At 37.2% G+C, this 26,997-nt stretch overlaps 1 protein-coding gene across 8 annotated transcripts in view; it reads right to left on the bottom strand.

Moving 5' to 3' along the window:
* Positions 1-3,026: 3,026 nt before the first annotated feature.
* The window catches only part of LOC128692753 (transmembrane protein 164), a 52,159-nt gene continuing 28,188 nt past the window's right edge, over positions 3,027-26,997 (bottom strand). For all 8 annotated transcript variants that reach the window (XM_070089974.1, XM_053782093.2, XM_070089970.1 and 5 more), the window contains exons 6-8: positions 24,470-24,570; positions 20,717-20,887; positions 3,027-18,391 (exon numbers count right to left, since the gene is read on the bottom strand). In XM_070089974.1, coding sequence (XP_069946075.1) covers positions 18,188-18,391; positions 20,717-20,887; positions 24,470-24,570 — 476 coding nt within the window. In that variant the 3' untranslated portion in view covers positions 3,027-18,187. The remainder of the gene's footprint in view (positions 18,392-20,716; positions 20,888-24,469; positions 24,571-26,997) is intronic.

The raw sequence follows: 26,997 nt of genomic DNA, 5'->3' as shown, positions 1-26,997 counted from the left end.
ATGGAGGCAAAGAAGGGAATGTATGAAAGTATAGTAGTACCAACACTCTTATATGGGTGTGAAGCTTGGGTGGTAAATGCAGCAGCGAGGAGACGGTTGGAGGCAGTGGAGATGTCCTGTTTAAGGGCAATGTGTGGTGTAAATATTATGCAGAAAATTCGGAGTGTGGAAATTAGGAGAAGGTGTGGAGTTAATAAAAGTATTAGTCAGAGGGCAGAAGAGGGGTTGTTGAGGTGGTTTGGTCATTTAGAGAGAATGGATCAAAGTAGAATGACATGGAAAGCATATAAATCTATAGGGGAAGGAAGGCGGGGTAGGGGTCGTCCTCGAAAGGGTTGGAGAGAGGGGGTAAAGGAGGTTTTGTGGGTAAGGGGCTTGGACTTCCAGCAAGCGTGCGTGAGCGTGTTAGATAGGAGTGAATGGAGACGAATGGTACTTGGGACCTGACGATCTGTTGGAGTGTGAGCAGGGTAATATTTAGTGAAGGGATTCAGGGAAACCGGTTATTTTCATATAGTCGGACTTGAGTCCTGGAAATGGGAAGTACAATGCCTGCACTTTAAAGGAGGGGTTTGGGATATTGGCAGTTTGGAGGGATATGTTGTGTATCTTTATATGTGTATGCTTCTAGACTGTTGTATTCTGAGCACCTCTGCAAAAACAGTGATAATGTGCGAGTGTGGTGAAAGTGTTGAATGATGATGAAAGTATTTTCTTTTTGGGGATTTTCTTTCTTTTTTGGGTCACCCTGCCTCGGTGGGAGACGGCCGACTTGTTGAAAAAAAAAAAAAAAAAAAAAAAAAAGTGTGTAGCTGTTTAGCAAACTCATGTGGAGTCAAAAAACGTTATCTATGGAGGTAAAGAAGGGAATGTATGAAAGTATAGTAGTACCAACACTCTTATGTGGATGTGAAACTTGGGTGGTAAATGCAGCAGCGAGGAGACGGTTGGAGGCAGTGGAGATGTCCTGTCTAAGGGCAATGTGTGGTGTAAATATTATGCAGAAAATTCGGAGTGTGGAAATTAGGAGAAGGTGTGGAGTTAATAAAAGCATTAGTCAGAGGGCAGAAGAGGGGTTGTTGAGGTGGTTTGGTTATTTAGAGAGAATTGATCGAAGTAGAATGACATGGAAAGCATATAAATCTATAGGGGAAGGAAGGAGGGGTAGGGGTCATCCTCGAAAGGGTTGGAAAGAGGGGGTAAAGGAGGTTTTGTGGGCGAGGGGCTTGGACTTCCAGCAAGCGTGCATGAGCGTGTTAGATAAGAGTGAATGGAGACGAATGATACTTGGGACCTGACGATCTGTTGGAGTGTGAGCAGGGTAATATTTAGTGAAGGGATTCAGGGAAACCGGTTATTTTCATATAGTCGGACTTGAGTCCTGGAAATGGGAAGTACAATGCCTACACTTTAAAGGAGGGGTTTGGGATATTGGCAGTTTGGAGGGATATGTTGTGTATCTTTATACGTATATGCTTCTAAACTGTTGTATTCTGAGCACCTCTGCAAAAACAGTGATAATGTGTGAGTGTGGTGAAAGTGTTGAATGATGATGAAAGTATTTTCTTTTTGGGGATTTTCTTTCTTTTTTTGGGGTCACCCTGCCTCGGTGCGAGACGGCCGACTTGTTGAAAAAAAAAAAAAATGTGTCTATTGTGAAATATGCTTCTTTCTATAAGAACAGTGAAAATGACTGAACCAACTCCCAGAGCTAACAGCTGAAGTGTCAGCCATATTACCCCCAGTTTATAGACCTGGCTTATAATTGTGTTAATTGAAACTAGTTTCCATTATGCCTGAGTAGAAATAGTGTTGCCAATTAAATATATTAGTAATAGGTATGAAATAAGTTAATAATAATTTTCTGTTATAATCATGTGACTTTGCCTAGCCTTATTCTAGTCTGTCATTCATGTTATTACTGCTTTTTATTACCTTTGCCTACATTTTCTGTACCTTTTTGTATATTTCTGCTGTTATTCTATAAGTATCCCACGTTAAATTATCATTTACATTATCTTGCAATTCTGTTAAAGTGTCATGGATCTTTTTAGCTTTTATTTACTTGCTTTATATTTAAAAAGATCTGTTATTTTTGCTTGTTAGTGTTTTTTTTTAACATTCTGGGTAGAGATTTTAGTGGCTTATGAGTTTGCATTTCATTCTGAAACTGCACCAATTAAGACTTCTTAAAAACATCATGTACTAGTAGTCTTTCGTGTCTTAAATGATGACTAAGAATGATCATTCTAGTTATACACAGTTGTTTGTACACATATAGAAAATAATCAATGAACAGCTTACCATTGTATCCATTCACATTCGAGAAGCTACTTTGGCACTCAAAATTAGATGCAGTATATGTACTAAAGAAGAGGGGTGTCCCCTCCGGAAAGTACTGGGTTGGTGTGTCTTTTCAACGGGCAATCCTTGTTGAAACACCGTGAGACCATGTCATTTTTTGGGACTTAAGGCCTCCTCTGGCGGCATCCCGGCCGAAAACACCCCATAGTCTCTTGGCACCATCGCCGTCTAAGAGGGACGGCGCACACCACCGTTCCCTCGGGTGACACCTCTCCTTCTTCCCAAGTGTCCAAGGCAACGTGCTACACTCATACGAGACAAGCGCGAGCAGCATTAACCCCGTCCTCTTCCACCTCTGGGAGCGGGACAACCCGTCTCCTTTACTATACATGCAGTGAATGGAGATGAATGGTTTTTGGGACTTGATGAGCTGTTGGAGTGAGCAGGGTAATATTTTGTGAAGGGATTCAGGGAAACCGGCTAGCCAGACTCGAGTCCTGGAGGTGAGAAGTACAATGCCTGCACTTTAATGGAGGGGTTTGGGATACTGATTGTTTGGAGTGACATCTGAACTGTCATATCTGGGCACTTCTGCAGACAGTGATTATGTCTGAATGATGGCGAAGGTGTTTCTTTCTTTTTTGGGTCACCCTGCCTCAGTGGGAGACAGCCGTGTTAAAAAAACAAATGTACTTAATGACATTTTGGTAATCATATACATATTATTGCTGACATTTATTGAAAATGTTCTGCATTTTAATTCACAAATACAAGCACATAAAATTTTGCAAGCTGATGTTTTTATAAAGCAAATTTCAACATTATACAGAACTGTATAATTTTTGACTTTATTGTTCTTTTATCAAAACAAACTAATTTTGCCTTTCATATTTATGAACCCTTATTATATTCACAATAAAAAAATATTAAACCTCTATGTGTCATTCTGTGCTATTGATGTCTATGTAAAAAATAATAAAATTGTATGACTTTTTCATGGAGGCCTTTAATTAAAAACTCTAACCAAAAAGCTAAACAAAAAATATAAAAACACAATATAATAAGAGCATTTTCAAATGCAGATAATCAATTTTGCGTATATTAATTTTTCCACATATCTGCAGTTACTGCATATATAATAATGGAATAACAGTACATATTACAAGATGGACATATGTACCATATGTGGCCATTCACAAAATACATCAAGTTTAGCAAAGAAAGTAATGATGCTTTTGGCACATACTAAATGTACCATTTACCATCTTCTGACTAAAAATAAATCTGGCCCAGTAGGGCATTATAATAGGAAAATTTTGTTCTGAGGATAAAAATGGAATTAACATCATTAATATTTTTTTTTTGTTTGAAAAGCAATGATTGTAAATGATGTTTGTCACATTTAACCCTTTCAGGGTCTGTCCCATAGATCTATGACTTTGAAGCCAGGGTCCAAGCCATAGATCTACACCACGAACTCAGCTCACTCAGATAACCTGTGAGCAGTAAATTTGGGCCTAGATATGAGAGAATACATCTATGTAGTAAGTGTGCACCACATAAAATAAATCCTGCAGCACGCAGTACTTAATGAGAAAAAAACTGCAACCGTAATTTTGAATTAAAACAGTGACTTTGTGGAGTTCTTTCATATGTTTTTTTACAGTTGTATTTGCAATTTCTTGGTCTCACTTGATAGAATGGAAGATATATTACAGAAATAGAGATAATTTTGACTGGTTTTAGTAATGAAAATGGCTTGAAACTAAGCTCAAAGTAGCAGAAATGTTCAATTTTTGCCAATGTCCAAGAGTAAACATATGACATCGTGCATCTAATATGCATCAGCTGGTGGGTCCAATATACGTTCACAAATGTGCTGATATTATTTATATAATTATTACAACATTGCATAACAGTAAATCTTCTAGTTTTTGGTGGGGATAAAAATTCATTGTGAATAAAAAATAAAAATGGAATTCATTTATAAAGCCTGAAAACATAACTAATGAACAGAGGAAATGTTAATTTAGTGCCAGGATTACCTGCAATGTTTATTCTGGACCCTATTTTGAAATTGGAATATTTTAAACTTTGTGTTAAACTGGCCAAATTATCAATCACTTTCTTGGGTAGTTGAAACAGTTGACTAGGCAATTTCTTGTGCTCAGTCAATAAAATAGAAGTAATACTAGTGAAACAGCTAAGAATTTGGTCGATTGGAATAATGTAATTGGCCTAAAATGGGAGTCAAAGTCAGCAAAATTGCCGGTGCGTAAATATCGCTGACTCATCAAAATTCACGAAAGCGTAATTTCGTCAATTTTCCATCAAATTTCATACTTTTTTGTTTTATTACCTTCAGAAAAAGATTTTCTACCATTTCATAAGAAAAAATAGCATTTTTTTTTTTTTTTTTTTTTTTTGTAAATTCTTGGACCCTGGCTGTCACTCTGAGATTTAGCCTCTGGACCCTCAAAGAGTTAAAGACTGGTAAGCAGTTTCTTTGTTGAACAAACTTCTGGGTGCATAAGTTCTCTATCTTGTACAAATTAATGTTTTCATTTATAACTGGGTGGAAGAGAAATAATAACATTTAGATTTAATCCCAGGAACACTGAACTTAAAGGTCCGAGTCCTCCTTAAAATCATGAGAAATCCACTGGTAAGATTGCAAATGTTTTACAATTGTGTGTTCTCTGCAATTAATAGATATTATGTATCTACACAAACTAAAAACTAAGGAAAGATGGCATATGCCATAATCATGAAAGTGAAAAAGTTCCTTTTATTTTGTGTGACAGCATGGTTTTTCTCTACAAACAATGATCTCTCACTGTTCCAAGATAAATAATTATTGATTCTCTTACTTTCCAGAATAAATTTAAAAATATTTTCAGTTAGTGGCCTTTTAATGTGTTATGTCTCCTGAGTAAACTAAACCTGTGTTTGGATAAACCCCTGAGAACACTTCAATATCAATGTAAAGTTTTATTACCATGTACTACATTTACCATAATCTTCCTGACATTCTCTTAACATCTTGTCAGCATCCCTCAGAGAGCATTTTTCAAAATTAATTTAAAAATCTGCATTTCATTAATAGATATCCAAACACAGAGGTGTAATAAATATGTTCAATGGCACATATTAACTCACATGGAGACAGTAAAAAAAAAAGAGTTGAGTACTACATATTTCAAACACTACATTTACTGTACATTTCTGTTTTGTAAAAAGAAGAAAAACGTTTGTTTCCTCTTTTTCAGGCTGCCCTGTCTCGGTGGAAGACGGCCTGTGTTAAAAAAAAAAAAATCTGAAGAAGGCTTTATTCTGAGAAAAATACAGTCTTTATCTTATCTTCTGCTTTAATGTCTCAATGTGGATTGATTTGTGTCATTAATAGATATATTTAATGGTATCAGTATCACAATAGTCATATTAATCAAGATATGGGTTGAAGCAGTAAGAGGTGTATGTTTGCAATATGCTTGCCACTGATACACTTCAAAAATATTCTTAGAGCACATATATTCATATAGTATAAGAAACTGTAGTTTTCATGGATGTATTCTGTGAATCAATGACAATGTTTTATCAAGAATAACATTAATGGCTGAGAACAAAAAAGCACAATACCGTGATTGGAATAATACACAAATACGTAACCCACACGTAGGAAAGGGGAGCTTACGACCACGTTTTGGTCCGACTTGGTCCAAGTTGGACTGAAACGCCATCATAAGCTTTTCTCTCCTACATGCGGGTTATTTGCGCATTAATGGCTGAATTATGTTAAATTTATGACAGTCCAAGTTTCTGAACAACTTGCACTACTGGCTCTGATTAAATTAAATCTGAAAGATATAAGCAACAGCAGCCATTAATAAATCAGTCATGAATTGTGACACTGAATTATTTCAAGTACCGTACTGTACTGTATATGGTTTCAAACATCATAATCGCCATACAATTCTACTGGATGATAATAAATAAGTTTAAAAACACAGGAAACTTGTGACTCATATCTGCACAATTTAAAAAATGTATCAAATAATTTCCACACCAAACATTTGAGCTAAAAAACAGCTACTGTATGTTCAAAAATACTAATTCTTACTCCCACATACACTGCACTGTATTACAGAAGAGGCAAATATTTGCTTACTATCAAGCACCCTAGCATTCACAGCAGGCACAAAACTGTTCATCTCTGTAATGAAAAATTAATGGCACTTACACACACCAGATAATGTCAGAATTACAGTAAAAGATGAGCTATGACATGCAATAGTTTCATACGACAACACTCAGTAACACAGAGAAGATGGTTTATAAGAGGACATACAAAGTTTATCACAACGGTGCTACACAACATAGTATTTGTTGGGATGGACTAAATTCAACCTTGCTTAGAAAACACCAAGAAAAAAGGCACACAATTCTATTTTAAACTTCTTGATGTTATTTTGAGCCTTCTCCTGAGGTAAGAACTTGACACATTCACATGGCTTTCCAGATTTTGCAATACACTCAAATAATATACTGTACAATACTTTGCATTTCTATGCATAATAAGCCAGACATTACCTAATATGCTAATAACACTCACAAACCTCTAGAAAACAATGTTACCTCTTTCTTTACAATGATAAGGCCAAGGAAAAATTTGTGTCATTTCCTTACCAGAGGAAGAGGCCATCATTAGTAGTATGCTCAAAATGCTAGCTACCTTGGTCTCACCTTGTGTTGTACCTACCAGTGCTAAACTAGTTTTCAGCACTCATCTTCTACTCAGTACAAAATATCTACTTGTCTAAGGTTAACATTTGTTTAACTATTTATATGTCTATTAACCTTACCCCCTTTCCAAATAAATGGGTGGAAAAGGTTTACAAAATCTCACCCAAAATAAAGTACAAATATCAGTTTACTGTTCATATTCTTTTTGTAATCAACATTACATTTGCAAGTCCTACTCTAATACAATCTACAATGTCCTCATACTAAGAGATTGGTCTTATTTGATTTATTTAACTCTAAAATCAAACTTTTATCTATAAATTCATTTCACATACAATCTCAACAGTTTTTTCCTTAGCAAGACCTGATTTAAATTTGATTCATTTAACATGGGAAATTTCTGCAATTATTTCTATAATTACACAATCCATGTCAAGCTTTATCATAAAATTTATTAACACCAAAGGAAATTTTGATTTAAGAATTTCTATTAGTCATCATTAAGTCCTTAAAATATTAAGAAGATAGTTTCTGAAAGGAACATTTAACATTAAAAATTAAAGCAAAAAGTATGTTAGATGTTAGGAAAATGTTTTTTGAAATATTATTTTAACATTCAACATACTTTATGAAAAAACATTATGATTGATGGGAGTGCTAAACCCATAAGGATCATTCAGCGCTATTTTTTAAAGAACTTTTGCTTTCAGATGCTTGCTCAATACAACATTCCAACATTCATAATACAGGGATTTTTGCACAGGAAGAACAAACCAGACACTGTTTTATGCATTCAATATTCTTACCATGTTCATGTTATGTAGCTACTAACCACAACCAGAGAGAAATTTTTCGTGCAGCGGAAGAAAATGACATGCAATAATCACTGTACAGTATTTGCCCACCATTATATGTAGTATATATGTATGAAAGAATGTGCAGTATACATGTATGTACATACTGTATGTCATGCTTTTTAAGCAGAGTCTGTTATCTTGGTTTATAAAGCAATGATCACTTTGCTAAAACAAGCAAGGTAAAAATTTAGTATTGCAATAACTTTGCAAAAATCATCCTGAACACCTTTTGATGTTAATAAATCACTGATGTTAAATACTAAATAAATTTAAGCTGACCTAATAGAGGTTTGGTATAATTAAGGTAGGATCTACTTTAAGGTCAGTTCAATTTGTTTGACTGACTCTGCCTAAATAACACAGCATATATATGTAATGCGTTTTAGCTAGAAGTTGCTGACTCGACTTATTCAACAAGAACAGTTTTGCTGTACAAGCCAATTTTATATTCATTTTTGCTCTACCTTAGCAATAATTATTGAACACATTTTAAAGATGTTTAATAATGCTAAATTTAGGATGACCTTAGAAAAGTAAGATTAAGCTAAACAGTATTATACTGCAATGAGATATGGAGAGGAAAGGTATAATTTACTTGAACACTTGAGGAATCATCAAATTCACTAGAAGACTAACACAATTCTCTAACCCCTAAACAATAAAGAGACGATAACTAAATCCACTTTTTAAATATGCAGTAAAATGCAAAATTTTAACATTTTTCTGCAGATACCAGATTTAGTGAGTTATTATGCTTGGTGGATGCTAATTCTGCATTTAAACAGTACCCTGAGGCAGTCACCTGACTCCCTCTTTCTAACAGGCAACAGGTAATATCACTTTTACAGCATAGGTAACCACCTCCTTCCTCATGCTTTGCTATGCTAAAAAGGGCATCAGAGAGAGATTATTTTCCAGATGATATTTAACATGTATAACTGACAGAAACAAGGACAGGCAGGGATGTTGTAGTTCAAAGGTTTATTTGAACTGTGATGTCCATGCGCTTCTTGTAAAACAGCTACTGAATACACATTAATTTTACAAAAAAAAAAGAAAATCTGTTGTTGACCTAAGCTATTGTTCTGCTTGGTTTTCATGCTCCTTTGTATAGCTTACTCCTTAAAGTTCTTCATTAAGAACACAGGCATATCTTATTTGTCTTGTAGCCATTGCTTTGTCAAAATAATGGTAATTACTGGAATACCAAAATTAAAAGTGTGGCAGCAAGCAAGCATCAACTATCATACATGCTGTTATTTTCTTCACATATGCTACTAGGATGTTTTAAGATGTATAATGAGCCTTTTCCATAGATTTTCCTTATCTGCCCATTGTAATATGTCAAAGACAATTGCAGATAGCCCCAGGGATAGTAGTTTAAAGAAGAAATATTCCCTGTAAGTGCACCTTTGTTAAGAAGCACCATGGGAAAGATTTGTACTGTGCACCACAGTGCATAAGTGGTGAAACTAACCACTCAGCTTACCTTCCTGTCTCCTTACCTCCCTCTTTCCCTCTCTTCCTATTTTCTTCTCTCTCTCTCTCCTTAACTTTCCTTTTTGCACACTAAATCACTAGTGTTCCTCTTTCAATATCAAAGAACTTTGCAATTACTTTACAATAATCGACTGTACACTTATAAATCTACTTATTGTGCTGTATGACACTTTGGATTAACAGCGGCAGAAAATAGCCAGGGCCTGGAGGCTTGGTGTGAATGCCACTTGAAACCAGGAAACATGTACTTTTTGCAAGATATCTCTTACCTCTTTCCCTATTCCAATCTTATTATTATTATAGGTATTTGATTTTTTAAAATAGTACAATACACTGATCATCATATTTAAAAAAGGCTGGTAATATAACACAGTTTAGTGAAATTAACTTCCTTTAGGTTACTCTGCCTTGGTGGGAACAGCCAATTTACTAAAAAAAAAAAAAAATGACAGTATATACATACAGCATGATATTTCTCTTATTGGAATTAAAGGGGTATCAAGGCATTTTCTATATACTGCTGATACTGTGCTTTTTCAACAGCAAATAAGACCAATAGCAAGAGCCATGATCATAGAGCTGCATGAAGAGCTCAGAAATATACATCTTAATTTCTTCTGTAAGAGTGTAGCAGCAGCTCAATGTGAATAAACATGAGACAGAGCGAATATGGAGGCAAATGGCTTTTATGGCTGGACATGTTACTGGAAGGGATAGAGGCAAAAATGGTTAGCTAGATCTGAGTCCTAGAGATAGGAAGTACAGTGCCTTCACTCTGAAGGAAGGGTGGAGATATTTGCAGCTTGGATGGGCATCTGAACTTTAGATCTGGGAACCTTTGGTAAAAAGAGTGATAGAGTGAATGATGGTGAAAGTTGAAAGTGTTTCTCTTCTGGGTCACCCTGCCTCAGTGGAAGACGAGGGTGTGGAAGTGGGGAAGTGGAGCAGAATTCTTCCTCCGTAAGCCATGCATGTCATAAGAGTCAACTAAAATGCTGGGAGCAAGGGGCTAGTAACCCTTTCTCTTGTATACACTACTAAAGTTAAAAAGAGAAACTTTTGTTTTATATTTTTGGGCCACCCTGCCTCGGTGGGATATGGTCAGTTTATTGAAAGAAGAAGATATGTATATATATAGAGGGATGTGCAATGTCACCATGGGTGTTTAACATATTTATAGATGGGGTTGTAAAAGAAGTAAATGCTAGGGTGTTGGGGAAAGGGGTGGGATTAAATTATGAGGAATCAAATACAAAATGGGAGTTAACACAGTTCCTTTCTGTTGATGATACTGTGCTTTTAGGGGATTCTAAATAAAAGTTGCAAAGGTTAGTGGACAAGTTTGGGAGGTGTGTCAAGGTAGAAAGTTGAAAGTGAATACAGATAAGAGTAAGGTGATGAGGGTATCAAACGATTTAGATAAAGAAAAATTGGTTATCACATTGGAGGGGGAGAGATGGGAGAAGTGAATGTTTTCAGATATTTGGGAGTCGACTTGTCAGTGGATGGGTTTATGAAGAATGAGGTTAACCATAGAAATGATGAAGGAAAAAAGGTGAGTGGTGCATAGAGGTATCTGTGGAGACAAAGAATGCTATCCATGGAGGCAAAGAAGGTAATGTATGAGAGTAAAGTGGTACCAACACTCTTATATGGGTGTGAAGCATGGGTTGTAAATGCTGCAGCAAGAAGGTGGCTGAAGGCAGTGGAGATGTCGTGCCTAAGGGCAATGTGTGGTGTAAATATCATGCAGAGAATTCGTAGTGTGGAAATTAGGAGGAGGTGCAGAATTACTGAAAGTATTAGTCAGAGGGCTGAAGAGGGGTTGGTGTGGTGGTTTGGTCATTTAGAGAGAATAGAACAAAGTAAAATGACTTGGAGAGTGTATAAATCTACTGGGGAAGGAAGGCGGAGTCGGGGTCATCCCTGAAAAGGTTGGAGGGAGGGGGTAAAGGAAGTTTTGTGGGCAAGGGGCTTGGACTTCCAGCAAGCATGTGTTAGCATGTTAGATAGGAGTGAATGGAGATGAATGGTTTTTGGGACATGATGAGCTGTTGGAGTGTTAGCTGGGTAATATTTTGTGAAGGGAGTCAGAGAAACCGGTTAGCTGGACTTGAGTCCTGGAAATGGGAAGTACAATGCCTGCATTTTAAAGAAGACAGTGATTATGTATATATAAAAGTATAAAAATTGCATGTCAAGGGGGAAAAAATATTGAAGTACATAAAATGTACAATTGCTTTAAGCATAGCTAAAAGCATTTGCAGAAAGCTAATGAGCCATTACAAAGCAATAAACTGTATCTCGCACAATTCAAATTAATTTTTATTTTTTATTCTCAAGCAGTCTGTTGCATATACAGTAGACATCATAAATATTCATGCCCATAAGTATGCCTTTAGCACACTATTTGCCTGCCAGATTCAAGAAGTGCCTGGGCAGTACCTTTTGTTATAGTGCAAAAGACATTAAGAATTGCGTAAATCATTTCCATACTTTAATGACTAGCATGGAAACTCACTGGACTTAAATCCAATAGAGAATGTTTGGAAGCTTATTAAGCATAATCTTCCTGGAATGGACGTGTCCTCTAACCCCAAAATCTTGAGTGCCATTAATCAAGTGTGGGAGGGTGCTGACTGTCCTGTTTTCCATAAGTTAGCCTTATCAGTAGCTAGCAGACTTACGGAGTGCATCAAGAGGAAGTTTAATGCTACGAAATAATAGTTTAAATGAGGAACACATACTTATTTCAGAGGTACATAATTAATACAATAGGTTATAGTGAGCAGTCTCATTATCTGTGTGATATGTCTATGTGTCTCCATGGGGAAGTGGAACAGAATTCTTCCTCCGTAAGCCATGCGTGTCGTAAGAGGCGACTAAAATGCCGGGAGCAAGGGGCTAGCAACCCCTTCTCCTGTATATATTACTAAATTTGAAAGGAGAAACTTTCGTTTTTCCTTTTGGGCCACCCCACCTCGGTGGGATACGGCTGGTACGCTGAAAGATGTCTATGAATATGTATATTTATGACACCTGTAGGTATGTAGCTGATATACAAAAAAACTTCAGTTTAAGAAAGAACAGTCTGCTATGCAAGATTATGGAAGTACAGACTCCTGGTTTATTATCATGCATGTTTGACCTTGTACTGAGGGCAGCATGTATCCTGGCACCTATGGAGAATCTGGATATTATGAGGATAACTTTGGGGTGAACCTTTTAGCTTCATGTTTCAGGCTGCTGGTTTATGAAATAGGATACAAGCCTAATTAAGCTTGTCAGTTATCACTCTCAGTTATTCTTAAACAGTGGCAATGTGAGAGGTAGAAAGTGAGAAGGGCTGAGACAGCCACATGGATATGAGACAAATGTGAGATCGTACTTGTAGTTTTCTCTTTCAGCAATTCAGCACTCTGTGAAAGCTTTGATAAACAAGAAGAAGAATATTCATGACTGAAAATTTGAAATATTCTCCCTCTAAAAATCCTGAGCAATCATAATATGTAGAAACACAAATATCAGATAAATGTGCATCTTATCCTATCAAAATTTGTAAATAATTTCTAAAAATAATTCTAAAAATGCACCTAAGTTAGATTTCACCAAAAGTCAGATCATTTGCATTTGAAAATATAATAAATTTTATCAATAAATTAGCATATATCCTTTAAAGATTACAGTACCTTAGGTTCCCAACTTACAACATTAATTTGCTCTTGAAAATTGTTAGCAAGATAACTGTTCAGAACTGGGGACAACTATTTTCTCACATGTCCTTGTTATAATCAGAGAAAGGTTCATCTGTTTTTTAACTAAGAATATTCACCTAATATTTTACACTCAGTATTGTGCCTGGTCGCTTACAAGCAGTATTAAACATTGTTTAATAAACAGAACAGAGGTACAATATGGAACATATACAGTACAGTACATGTGTTGGGAGATGGGAAGAGGGAAGAAGTGGGGGGAAGATGGGGGAGAAATGGGGCTGAAGAAGAAGTGGAGTAGAAGGGGAAGAAGAAAAGAAGTGAGGTAGAAGGAAAAGTGTGGCAGAAGGGGAAGTGGGACAAGAGAAGAAGTGGGACAGGAGAAGAAGTGGGACAGGAGAAGAAGTGGGGCAGAAGAAGTGGGGCAAAAGGGGGAGAAGTGGGGCAGAAGGGGGAGAAGTGGAACAGAAAGGAGTGAAGTGAGACAGAAGGGGTAAAAGTGAAGCAGGAGGGATAATGTGTATGTAGTACAGGAAGGTAGTGATGAACCACCAAGGATGGTGTGACAAACTCCCTCAACATTAATGTTTACAAAGATTCACTTAGACATCTCTAAAGTAATGTTTTGGGTAATTTAAAATTGGCACCAATGTCATCACTTTCATGAGGTAATGATTTGTGCATTTATGTATTTTTTATTTAAAAATACTATATATTATTTGTGAATTTTAGACATTAGTTACACTACGTTAAGTAAAAGGACACAAGTGCAACTAATGCAACATTTTATTGTGGCAACTTTTTGCTTTCCAGGAACTTTGTCAAGCCGTTACAAAGAATACATGGACACGGAGGGTATATATAGGCTTTAGAGTGAGGTGTAAGGCACAATATAATCATTGTAGAAGAAGTAGCATTTGTAATACTAGTAGTAGTAGTAGTAGTAGTAGTGGCGGCGGCAGCAGCAGCAGCAGCAGTAGTAGTAATAGTAGTAGTAGTAATAGTAGTAGTACATGTGGTTGTTACAGCTTATTGTTTGGGTAGCATTAACCCTTTCAGGGTCCGTCCCGTAGATCTATGGCTTTGAAGCCAGGGTCCAAGCCGTAGATCTATGCCATGAGCTCAGCTCACTCAAATAAGCTGTGAGTGGTAAATTTGGGCCTAGATATGAGAGAATACATCTGTGTGGTAAGTGTGCACCACATTAAGCAAATCCTGCAACACGCAGTGCATAATGAGAGAAAAAAGCTGTGACTGTAATTTTGGATTAAAACAGCAAATTTTCAGTGTTTTTTCAAATGTTTTTTACAGTTGTATTCACGATTTCTTGGTCTCATTTGATAGAATGGAAGATATATTACATAAATAGAGATGATTCTGATTGGTTTTAGTAACGAAAATGGGTTGAAACTACGCTCAAAGTAGCGGAAATGTTCAAATTTTGCCAATGTTCAAGAGTAAACAAATGATGTCATGCGTCTAATATGCATCAGCTGTTGGGTCTAATATACATTCACAAATGTGGTGATATTATTTATACAATTATTACAATATTGCAAAACATTAAATCTTCCATTTTTTGGTGTGAATAAAAATTCATTATGTGAATAAAAAGTCAAAGTGGAATTCATTTGTAAAGCCTGAAACATAACTAATGAACAGAGGAAATGTTAGTTTAGTGCCAGGAATGCCTGCATTGCTTATTCTGGACCCTATTTTGAAATTGAAATATTTTGAACTTCGTGTTAAACTGGCCAAATTACCAATTTCCGATCACTTTATTGGGTAGTTGAAACAGTTGACTGGGCTATTTCTTGTGCTCAATCGATAAAACAGAAGTAATACTAACAAAATAGCTAAGAATTTGGTCGACTGGAATAATGTAATTGGCCTAAAATGGGAGTCAAAGTCGGCAAAATCGCTGATGCGTAAATATTGCTGATGCATCAAAATCCGCGAAAGCGTAATTTCATCAATTTTCCATCAAATTTCGTACTTTTTGCTTTATTACTGTTACGAGTATGGCCATACCCGTTATATTTTATACAAGGATTTGCTCCTTTATTTTATAATATATATGCTAATGCTAATATTGTATTATATTATGTTTTGTTAGCAGTTCTTAATATTGTCATGTAGTGGGAAACCACTAGTGTAAGTGCCGGTTAGCACTTCAGGTACTTAAGTCTCCCTCAGTCACGTGACCAACGTGACGTTGCCTTACCACTCAGTGGTACCGGCAGTAGGTTCTCAGCCCTCGCTCAGAGCAGGTTCACTACTCTTACTGAGTAGGTTCTCAGCCCTCGCTCAGAGAGGTTCACTACTCTTACTGAGTAGGTTCACAGCCCTCGCTCAGAGAGGTTCACTACTCTTACTGAGTAGGTTCACAGCCCTCGCTCAGAGCAGGTTCACTACTCTTACTGAGTAGGTTCTCAGCCCTTGCTCTGAGTAGGTTCACTACTCTTACTGAGTAGGTTCACCGCCCTCGCTCAGAGCAGGTTCACTACTCTTACTGAGTAGGTTCACCGCCCTCGCTCAGAGCAGGTTCTCTACTCTTACTGAGTAGGTTCTTAGCCCTCGCTCAGAGTAGGTTCACCACCCTTGCTCTGAGTAGCTTTTCAGCACTAGCTGAGAGCAGGTCCTTCACACACACTCTGACTAGCATTCCCACTTCTAGTCTGGGCTTGCATAGCCAAGGGAGCATACCTCACTCATTGACCTCTCATAAGAGACATGTAAAGTTTTCTGTGGTGGTCGTTTTTCTTTCATGACCGACTTCCTTTCTTAAGCTTGTCACTTTCGAGTTATTTATACTCTAGAGAATTAATCTTTCAGTTGAATGGACAAGCCTTGTTGGCCTTGTGGGTTAATTTGTGGTCTAAGCTATTCTTAGTCATGTTGGATGGAAATGAGACTAAGTCCGTCACTTACGAGTTCTTGTATACTCTGAATTGATAGTTCAGATAAGTCTTTATAAGCATTGTAAGTTACTTTGTGGCTAGGTCTTAATAACTCTTATAGGTGCATATTATTGGTGATTTTAGTACAAAGCTCAACCTCAAGAGGTTCATTTATTCATATCAATGTACTAGTACGTATCAAGAGAAATGTAAGAGTTAAACTCCTTATTTTATGTTAATCATAACATATCATACATTAAGCTAAAACTCTACTAGTAAATATTTTAAGTTTTAGTTATTTGTTTTGTAATCCTGAATTCTTACTAAGTTATTGTTGCAAAACCGTAAACAGGCCATATGTTCAACAAGAATGCTACCTTAACACTCTACCATACCATTGGAGAAGGTTAAGAAGACGAGTTTTGTAACAATTACCTTCGGAAAAAGATTCTCTACCCTGGCTGTCACTCTGAGATTTGGCCTTTGGACCCTTAAAGGGTTAAGATGGGTTGGGCAAATATTTTTGTTAGTAGGTTGGATTTGAAAAGTCCTGTTGCAGTGTTCCTCCTCTTTTGTGTTCATAATTATGTAGTATCAGCAGCAGCAACTATCCTCAAAACAATGAACCCTGCCATCACATAGTTGCTGCTGCTGATACTACATAAGAACACTGAGAACACAAGAGAGGAGGAACACTGCAACAGGGCTTCTCAAATCCAACCTAACAAAAATATTTTCCCAACCCTTTTTAATGCTACCCAAGCAATAAGCTCTAGTATCCACATGTATTACTACTACCACTAGTATTATAACTACTACTACTTCTACAACGATTATATTGTGCCTTATACCCTAGGTCTATATATACCCTGTGTCCATGTATTGTTTGTAACAGCTTGACAAATCTCCTTCTACTTAACATATTGCTGGTAATTCTACCAATGTTAATACAGTTAGTTACACAGTTTCATGATAGATACTCACCTGTAAAATTGTACTTACTGTATGTATAGGATTACATGACTGAATTTGGAATACCTCTATAATGTGTATAACACATAGGTATAGAAAGTGGCAAGTAAAGGATATCAGAATTGTATATAGCTTATATTTTATGATTTTTTAAACTATTTTAGGGTAAATTTATTTTCCATAGTTTTAGTTTTTAAATGGTAACAAACACAATTTTTTAATTTTTTATATTGTCAATTAGTGTGTGTTTTAGCAAATACTGTCAACTGGGATGAATTTGGTAAAAACTAACAAGAAATATTTATAATTCATCCTTAAGAAAATCATAAATATTAAATTTGTAGTTGTTGACCAATCTCAACTAGACAAATGTGACTTCTCTGCATATGCATAAAAATGAACATACACAAAGTATGAATGCATTTAGTAAAAAGCTGAGAAAAAATATATGTATGTATTTACAATTCATCCTTAGGAAATATTAAATATATGGTTACTAATCAATGTCAACTAACATGAGCTCTTTCTACATACATAAAAAAAAAAGACCAAAGTATGAATGCACTTAGTAAATAAACAAGAAAAAAAAATTATAATTTACCTGGAAATAAATCATAAGTGTAGTACTGTATATCGAAAGTGAGTCTGTGCTCGTAAGTATTTTACCTCAAAGGGCCAATATTATAAAAGGGCAACGTCGTGAATCAAAACATTGTAAGTCAGGGACCTACTGTACATTGTAATTCTAAGAAAAGCAATCTGACTGATATTTTTAACTTAGCAATGACATTCATTACCAACTTCTTTGATCATACATGACCATCATTACTGATGACTGCCACCATGACCATCTTCTTATCTATGACAGTACCATGGGTTCCCCAGATTATGAACAAGTTGTATTCCTGCTTTTACAACTAACAAATAAGTTATTTATAACTTAGAACCTGTTTTCCAATAGACAACAACGGTATAAAGGATGGTTATGTTTCACCTGTTCATAACTGTAGATCACCATCCATAAAACTATTTGGTTCTTCAGTTCCCCATTTGTAAGTGTGGATGTCTGCAAATGCAGAGTGGCATTCATAAAACTTTTATTGGTTCCTAAGCCCCCCATTCACAAGTGCAGATGTTTGTAATTCAGGCTGTCATAAGTTGAAGAACCCACTGCATTACCATTTGAAGAACAATTTTACTAATGACCTGACTCTTGATGGCTATGACCATTCCACTGAGAGACTGTCACAGCCTCACTGCGGGACCGTCTGTGTATGCTCGCATGGTGCTTCAGTCCATTTTGGTTATTCGAACTATCATCCTGCTTGCTTGATGCTTCTTGACTCATTATTCGTTGATCATACGCACTCATAGTCACGTCAGTTTCAAGATTATCCTTTACCTGCAAAATAGACAAAATAAACAATAGATTTCAACACAAATGACACTGTAATATTTAAATAATTAAATACACACACACATACATATGCAGAGGCCAGACATATTTTTAAATGCCTGAAGCCCCCATGTTCCAATTACTATCATATAGCATGCAAGGTAGGCCTCTATTGTAGCCAGATGACACATCTCAGAAGTTTCAAAGACATCCATGAACCTGTGACATATGTACCAGAAATGAGCTTTATGTCACAAAAGGAAGGATTAGAAAAGGCTCAGGAACACCACTCAAATAATCAACACAGTGCTACTGGGCTATGTTACAAGGTTGCAGCCAGGATATTCCAACAAAAGTAACTGTTGCATGAGCTCCTAAAATCATTAGACTGTTTTTAAACTACTGTAGATAACCAGAACAGGCCTACATCAAATGACATAGGATTCTCTGCTGCTCTTGATACTATCAAGAAGGCCTGGAATTCTCACACTGATATTAACACAACAGCAAAATACTGGTGGAAATTTGCTAGCACTAGAGCTCTTCCAGCAGACAGGGCTTGAAACACCATACCTGAAAATTCCACTACAACTTCTCTGGCCACCACATTGGGAACAGATCTGTCACCCATAAATGAAGTAAACCTTGAATCTGTTGGCTCCACTGCTACACCTAACAGTACACCTGACATCACTATTCCAATACCAACTGGTACACCTGGCAACAATGCTCCATCTGCCAACCCTGACTGCTGTGGCTAACAATCAGCTGACTGACATTGTACCTGAATAATACCCAGGCCAAAGCATGAACAGCAGATATATATCTGGTAGGGCTGAATGAGGGTGTGGAAAAGGATGTGGAGGAGGTTGTGGAAAAAGAGGTAGCTAACCACAGCCTTCTCGTCTTATACTAACACAGCCCGAGGAGAGTGCCCACCAGGCACATAATCATCAGGCTCATCAGCAGCAGAACCAACAGAGGAATCAGCTGATGAATCAGCAGCAAAACACAAGAGTAGCAGGAAATAGAAGACCACCCTCCCAGGCATCTAGCCATGTTCCTGTTGCCACTGAAGGGCGTATACCGCTGACAATTGTCTGCAAGATATTAGGTGCAATTACTGTCATGAGAGGTGACATCATGAAGACCACTGTTGAAGCAAAAAGGAAATAGACAGACAGGATCACCAGCTATTTAGATTCATTCTCAGAACAAATGAGTAGGATTGCAGAACTGATGAACACTTTTACACATCACCCACCTAGCTACTTCTAGCCCAGCTCAGCAGGTGGTTTTGTGTCTTATACACGACTAGAGAGCTATGCTCCAGTGGCTGTCCTAGTGTACTACCTGTTTCAAGGGCACACACCTTACATACCTATTTAGTCAAGCTGAACACAAACATAAGGATCAAGTCTATCAGCATCCTCTCTGCCAACATTATGGGCTTCATTACCAATGATGGGGAGGTCACGCACAGTTTAATGGAAATTCACTGTCCTGATATGATTGCCATTGCTGAGACATTTTTGGACAACAGGACCCCAGAAAATTTTGCTAGAATTGCTGGCTACACTTCATAAATGTGACAAGACAGACAAGGCCAAGGAGGAGGATGCACTGCCATATGCTTTTCAAAAAATGTACATACCAAGTTCATTGATACTGCCATTCCTATCACCTGTAAATGATGTTCTTTCAGCTATGCATAAACCCTAGTGCCTCCAAACTAGCAAGTGCAAATGCAATATACAGCACTCAATGCATCTGTGCACGTGTGTGTGCATGTGCATACTCACCTATTTGTGGCTGCAGGGGTAGATTCATAGCTCCTGGCCTTGAGCATGTGTATATGCATGTGTGTATATGTGTGCAGTGATAATGTATAGCAAACCCCTTTTATAATGTGACCTCACAACCTAATTTGTAGTATAGCACTGGTGTTTATCCCAAGAAACCATGTTATTAATTTTACTGTTTTATTTTTTAACATACCAGCTATCTCCCACTGAGGAAGGGTAACCAAGAAAAACATTCACTATCAATTCATTCAATCACTGAGAAGTATCCTGCCATCACAGGTCAGACAGCTCTCTCAACTGCAACACCTTCCCTCCTTTTAGAGTGCAGGCACTGTGTTTCCCACCTCAATTTCACTTTCATGACAAATTGCTAAAATGTTGCAAGAAGGAACAGAAATACTGTCACTGCAAAACAGAAACACTTACAAATACACTTAGAGTTTTTGATATGTAAGATATAGCCACCTGTTGTTACAAATTGTGGAATAAAAAAAAAATAGTTTTGATGTTTTCTCGTTATACTTACCTTTGTGGGGGGAAATTTGGTTATGAAAAAGTTTGCAACAACGCAGAAGGTCTTGCTGACAAGAGGAACACATAATGACTGATGAAACATGGCCGCAATCCGGTAATTTGGGCCATAGAAAGGATCACTTATGGCTGGGCACAGCATGTTGTTTAAATTCACCTGAGAAGCCTGCAAAGACAATGTTAATAAAACAACTGTTTAAGTGTTTACAAAAACTGTTTAAATATTAATAAAACAACTATTTAAATATTTATAAAACTGTTTAAATGTTTATAAAACAATGTTTATATTTATAAAACTGTTTAAAGGTTTATAACAATGCTGGGAGCAAAGGGCTAGTAACCCCTTCTCCTGTATATATTACTAAATGGGAAACTTTCATTTTTCTTTTTGGGTCACCCCGCCTTGGTGGGATATGGCCAGTGCGTTGAAAAACAACAACTGTTTAAATGTTTATAAACAACTGTTTAAATGTTTATAAAACAACTGTTTAAATGTTTGTATGAACAATAAACAACTGCTGAATAAGCTTCTTTGAGCAAACACATCACCGATGAAAACTTTTGAAGTGTAAAAATAAAGGTCAAAAAAACAAAAACAAAGACTATATGACCTTTTTAAATCAGGCTGCCTTTTGACATCATGTAGGAATAACAAAATAAGAGTTGAAGGAAATATAAGTTAATATGATTCATGGGGAGCCTTTAATTGAGCTATGTGTAGAAAGAAATTTGGTAATAAGTAATACATATTTTATGAAAAAGAGGATAAATAAATATACAAGGTATGATGTAGCACGTAATGAAAGTAGTTTGTTAGATTATGTATTGGTGGATAAAAGATTTATGGGTAGGCTCCAGGATGTACATGTTTATAGAGGGGCAACTGATATATCGGATCATTATTTAGTTGTAGCTACAGTTAGAGTAAGAGGTAGATGGGAAAAGAGGAAGGTGGCAACAACAAGTAAGAGGGAGGTGAAAGTGTATAAACTAAGGGAGGAGGAAGTTCGGGCGAGATATAAGCGACTATTGGCAGAAAGGTGGGCTAGTGCAAAGATGAGTAGTGGGGGGGTTGAAGAGGGTTGGAATAGTTTTAAAAATGCAGTATTAGAATGTGGGGCAGAAGTTTGTGGTTATAGGAGGGTGGGGGCAGGAGGAAAGAGGAGTGATTGGTGGAATGATGAAGTAAAGGGTGTGATAAAAGAGAAAAAGGTAGCTTACGAGAGGTTTTTACAAAGCAGAAGTGTTATAAGAAGAGCAGAGTATATGGAGAGTAAAAGAAAGGTGAAGAGAGTGGTGAGAGAGTGCAAAAGGAGAGCAGATGAAAGAGTGGGAGAGGCACTGTCAAGAAATTTTAATGAAAATAAGAAAAAATTTTGGAGTGAGTTAAACAAGTTAAGAAAGCCTAGGGAAAGTATGGATTTGTCAGTTAAAAACAGAGTAAGGGAGTTAGTAGATGGGGAGAGGGAGGCAGTAGGTAGATGGCGAGAATATTTTGAGGAACTTTTAAATGTTGAGGAAGAAAGGGAGGCGGTAATTTCATGCACTGGCCAGGGAGGTATACCATCTTTTAGGAGTGAAGAAGAGCAGAATGTAAGTGTGGGGGAGGTACGTGAGGCATTACGTAGAATGAAAGGGGGTAAAGCAGCTGGAACTGATGGGATCATGACAGAAATGTTAAAAGCAGGGGGAATTATAGTGTTGGTGTGGTTGGTACTTTTGTTTAATAAATGTATGAAAGAGGGGAAGGTACCTAGGGATTGGCAGAGAGCATGTATAGTTCCTTTATATAAAGGGAAGGGGGACAAAAGAGACTGTAATAATTATAGAGGAATAAGTTTACTGAGTATACCAGGAAAAGTATACGGTAGGGTTATAATTGAAAGAATTAGAGGTAAGACAGAATATAGGATTGCGGATGAGCAAGGAGGCTTCAGAGTGGGTAGGGGATGTGTAGATCAAGTGTTTACATTGAAGCATATATGTGAACAGTATTTAGATAAAGGTAGGGAAGTTTTTATTGCCTTTATGGATTTAGAAAAGGCATATGATAGAGTGGATAGAGGAGCAATGTGGCAGATGTTGCAAGTATATGGAATAGGTGGTAAGTTACTAAATGCTGTAAAGAGCTTTTATGAGGATAGTGAGGCTCAGGTTAGGGTGTGTAGAAGAGAGGGAGAATACTTCCCAGTAAAAAGGTCTTAGACAGGGATGTGTAATGTCACCATGGTTGTTTAATATATTTATAGATGGGGTTGTAAAAGAAGTAAATGCTAGGGTGTTCGGGAGAGGGGTGGGATTAAATTATGGGGAATCAAATTCAAAATGGGAATTGACACAGTTACTTTTTGCTGATGATACTGTGCTTATGGGAGATTCTAAAGAAAAATTGCAAAGGTTAGTGGATGAGTTTGGGAGTGTGTGTAAAGGTAGAAAGTTGGAAGTGAACATAGAAAAGAGTAAGGTGATGAGGGTATCAAATGATTTAGATAAAGAAAAATTGGATATCAAATTGGGGAGGAGGAGTATGGAAGAAGTGAATGTTTTCAGATACTTGGGAGTTGACGTGTCGGCGGATGGATTTATGAAGGATGAGGTTAATCATAGAATTGATGAGGGAAATAAGGTGAGTGGTGCGTTGAGGTATATATGGAGTCAAAAAACGTTATCTATGGAGGCAAAGAAGGGAATGTATGAAAGTATAGTAATACCAACACTCTTATATGGATGTGAAGCTTGGGTGGTAAATGCAGCAGCAAGGAGACGGTTGGAGGCAGTGGAGGTGTCCTGTCTAAGGGCAATGTGTGGTGTAAATATTATGCAGAAAATTTGGAGTGTGGAAATTAGGAGGTGTGGAGTTAATAAAAGCATTAGTCAGAGGGCAGAAGAGGGGTTGTTGAGGTGGTTTGGTCATTTAGAGAGAATGGATCAAAGTAGAATGACATGGAAAGCATATAAATCTATAGGGGAAGGAAAGAGGGGTAGGGGTCGTCCTCGAAAGGGTTGGAAAGAGGGGGTAAAGGAGGTTTTGTGGGCGAGGGGCTTGGACTTCCAGCAAGCGTGCATGAGCGTGTTAGATAGGAGTGAATGGAGACGGATGATACTTGGGACCTGACGATCTGTTGGAGTGTGAGCAGGGTAATATTTAGTGAAGGAATTCAGGGAAACCGGTTATTTTCATATAATCGGACTTGAGTCCTGGAAATGGGAAGTACAATGCCTGCACTTTAAAGGAGGGGTATGGGATATTGGCAGTTTGGAGGGATATGTTGTGTATCTTTATACGTATATGCTTCTAAACTGTTGTAGTCTTAGCACCTCTGCAAAAGCAGTGATAATGTGTGAGTGTGGTGAAAGTGTTGAATGATGATGAAAGTATTTTCTTTTTGGGGATTTTCTTTCTTTTTTGGGTCACCCTGCCTCGGTGGGAGACGGCCGACTTGTTGAAAAAAAAAAAAATTATTCATACTGGAAGGGTTATATGTTAGACACAAACAGTTCTTCTCTGTCATTAATTCAGTGAAACCTATAGTAACTCATTTTGAAAATGCAAATGTATGTACATACCCTTTTTTTTTTTTTTGTTTTTTCAACAAACCAGCCGTATCCCTTGTTAACCTTTATAAAAGCATTTACACAATCTGGAGAACCCTGTCACTCACTTAAGATCCTCAACTATGAAGATGTAATGATGTGACCACAAATAAGTCATGACAACTACAATTACCATTATTTGCTCCATCCTTACCATGCCAATAATCTGAAGTGGCAGGAAGTGATAAATAAGAAGGATGCCCAAAGACATGATGGTCCAAGTCATATCTCTGGGGCTCTCTACTGTGTACACACCTGTGGGAAAATGTCTGTTCAAATATATCACTTCTAAATGAAAATTACAAGTTAAATAATAATTCAAAACTAAAAGATAAAGTCACTCCTCACAACAGGCTATCCTTAGATCAACATGGGCACCTATCAATTGCATACAAGCTAGGAAAACAATACTAAAAGAAAACAATAATCATATTCTCTACAATAAGAAACTACAGTATCTAGTAAAACTGAATAATGTTCATATTTTTTGTAGCTTTAATTGACAATGACTTAGGCTATTAGAATATCAACAAATTCAGTAACAGTGTACCACTTAAAAGATGTTTCACTTGCTAGCTACAGGTGGAAAAATTTGATGCCTGAGCATTGTGATTACTGTTACCGGCAAGGGTGCTCTAGGGATGGTACAAGACTTGCAAGGCATGCATACTGTGCGCAATAGCGGTAAGCTACTTAAGCAAAGGCATCGAGAAAATGAACAGTGACCAAATACTGAGATCTCGCTTATTCTCCTTAAAATTGCTACAGTATATTAGTCAAAAATACAGCACCCCTGGCCTATACAGATTAATTGCTGTACAGTGGAACCTCAAAAATCGAACTTAATCCATTCCAGGAGCTAGTTCTAAATTCGAAAAGTCTGAAATTCGAAGCAATATTTCCCATAAGAAATAATGGAAATACAATTAATCCGTTCCAGAAACCCAAAAATATTCACACAAAAAATACATTTTATAGAGATTAATTACAGTTTTACATACAACAAATACTATGGCTTTTAAATATGTATAGTAATACATATAAAATAACATTTTTACTTACCTTTATTGAAGATTGGTGATGGCATCTGGAAGATAGGGAGGAGGAGAGAGAGAGTTGGGATTAGTGTTTGGAAGGAGAATCCCCCTCCATGAGGACTTCAGGTAAAGCCCTCTCTGGGGTTACTTCCCTTCTCTGTCTTTTAATGCCACTAGGACTGGGGCCAAACACTTCATGGACCCACTCTTTGAAAATTTGTCTTGTGACCCATGCCTTATGATTAGCTTTCCACAAGACACATAACTTGTTCTTAAAAACATTGTTTTTCTTAAACACTCTGGGATTTTCTGAATGATACACAAGTAAAGGCTTCACTTTAAAATCACCACTAGCATTACCACAGAACAAAAGAGTAAGCCTGTCTTTCATAGGCTTGTGTCCCGGCAGTGCCTTTTCCTCCTGTGTGATGAAGGTCCTTTTGGGCATTTTCTTCCAAAACAAGCCTGTTTCGTCACAATTAAACACTTGTTCAGGTTTCAATTTTTCACTGTCTATGTACCCCTTAAACTCCTGTACAAACTTCTCTGCCGCCCGTTTGTCTGAACTGGCTGCCTCACCATGTCTTACAACATTGTGTATGCCACTACACTTCTTAAATCTGTCAAACCAGCCTCTGCTGGCCTTAAATTCACTATCAGCACTGGTTCCAGGAGTTTTCTGTGCCAGGTTGGCATGCAACTTCCTTGCCTTTTCGCAAATAATTGTCTCTGAAACACTATCATCTGCAATCTCTTTATCCTTGATCCACACCAGCAACAACTTCTCAACCTCTTCAACTATTTGTGGTCTTTTTTTGGTTAGCATATTAACACCTTTCACAACATCAGCTTCCTTGATTTGTTCTTTCTTTGATAGGATAGAACCAATGGTCGACTTGCTTTTCCCATACATCCTGGCAAGCTCAACAAGTCTCACACCACTCTCATACTTCTGTATTATTTCCTTCTTCACATCTATGGTGTTTCTCACTTTCTTTACCACAGGGGTACCATTAGCAAGTTTCTTTGGACCCATGGCAGCTTATTTCACAGTCCCACAAGCACTGAACACAACGAAATAATCGTAAAATGCGTGAATGAGAGCACAGGTTAGTGTTCACTCAAGCATAAACAGAGCTAGACTGCTCACGGCGCCTGCGTGGGGACGCGGACAGAGCGGGCGGCAGACAGGTCCCGTACCCGGCGGTCCGAAAATAGGGGCACGTTCGATAATAGGGACACAGTTTGTCCGAAAAAATGGTTCTATTTTCGAAAGATTCGATATGTAATACGTTCGATTTTTGAGGTTCCACTGTAACTCATTCCTGTTTTTATCTAGCCAATGGAAAGCCTAATTATGTTAATGTTGCCAGTGTTAGGCAAACTGTTATTAATGAAGAGCATAAATAAACAGGAATAATGTATGAAATGGAGACAATGTAAGAAAGGAAAAGATCAAGAAAGATAAGAGAAAAGATAAAGAAAGACAAGGGAAAAGATCAAGAAAGACAAGAGGAAGGATCAAGAAAGACAAGGGAAAAGATCAAGAAAGACAAGAGAAAGGATCAAGAAAGACAAGAGAAAAGATCAAGAAAGACAAGGGAAAAGATTAAGAAAGACAAAAGAAAGGATCAAGAAAGACAAG

The sequence above is a fragment of the Cherax quadricarinatus genome, chromosome 30, assembly GCF_038502225.1.
Source record: "Cherax quadricarinatus isolate ZL_2023a chromosome 30, ASM3850222v1, whole genome shotgun sequence".
Classification (NCBI taxonomy): domain Eukaryota; kingdom Metazoa; phylum Arthropoda; class Malacostraca; order Decapoda; family Parastacidae; genus Cherax; species Cherax quadricarinatus.
This window is presented reverse-complemented; position numbering and strand designations above follow the sequence as displayed.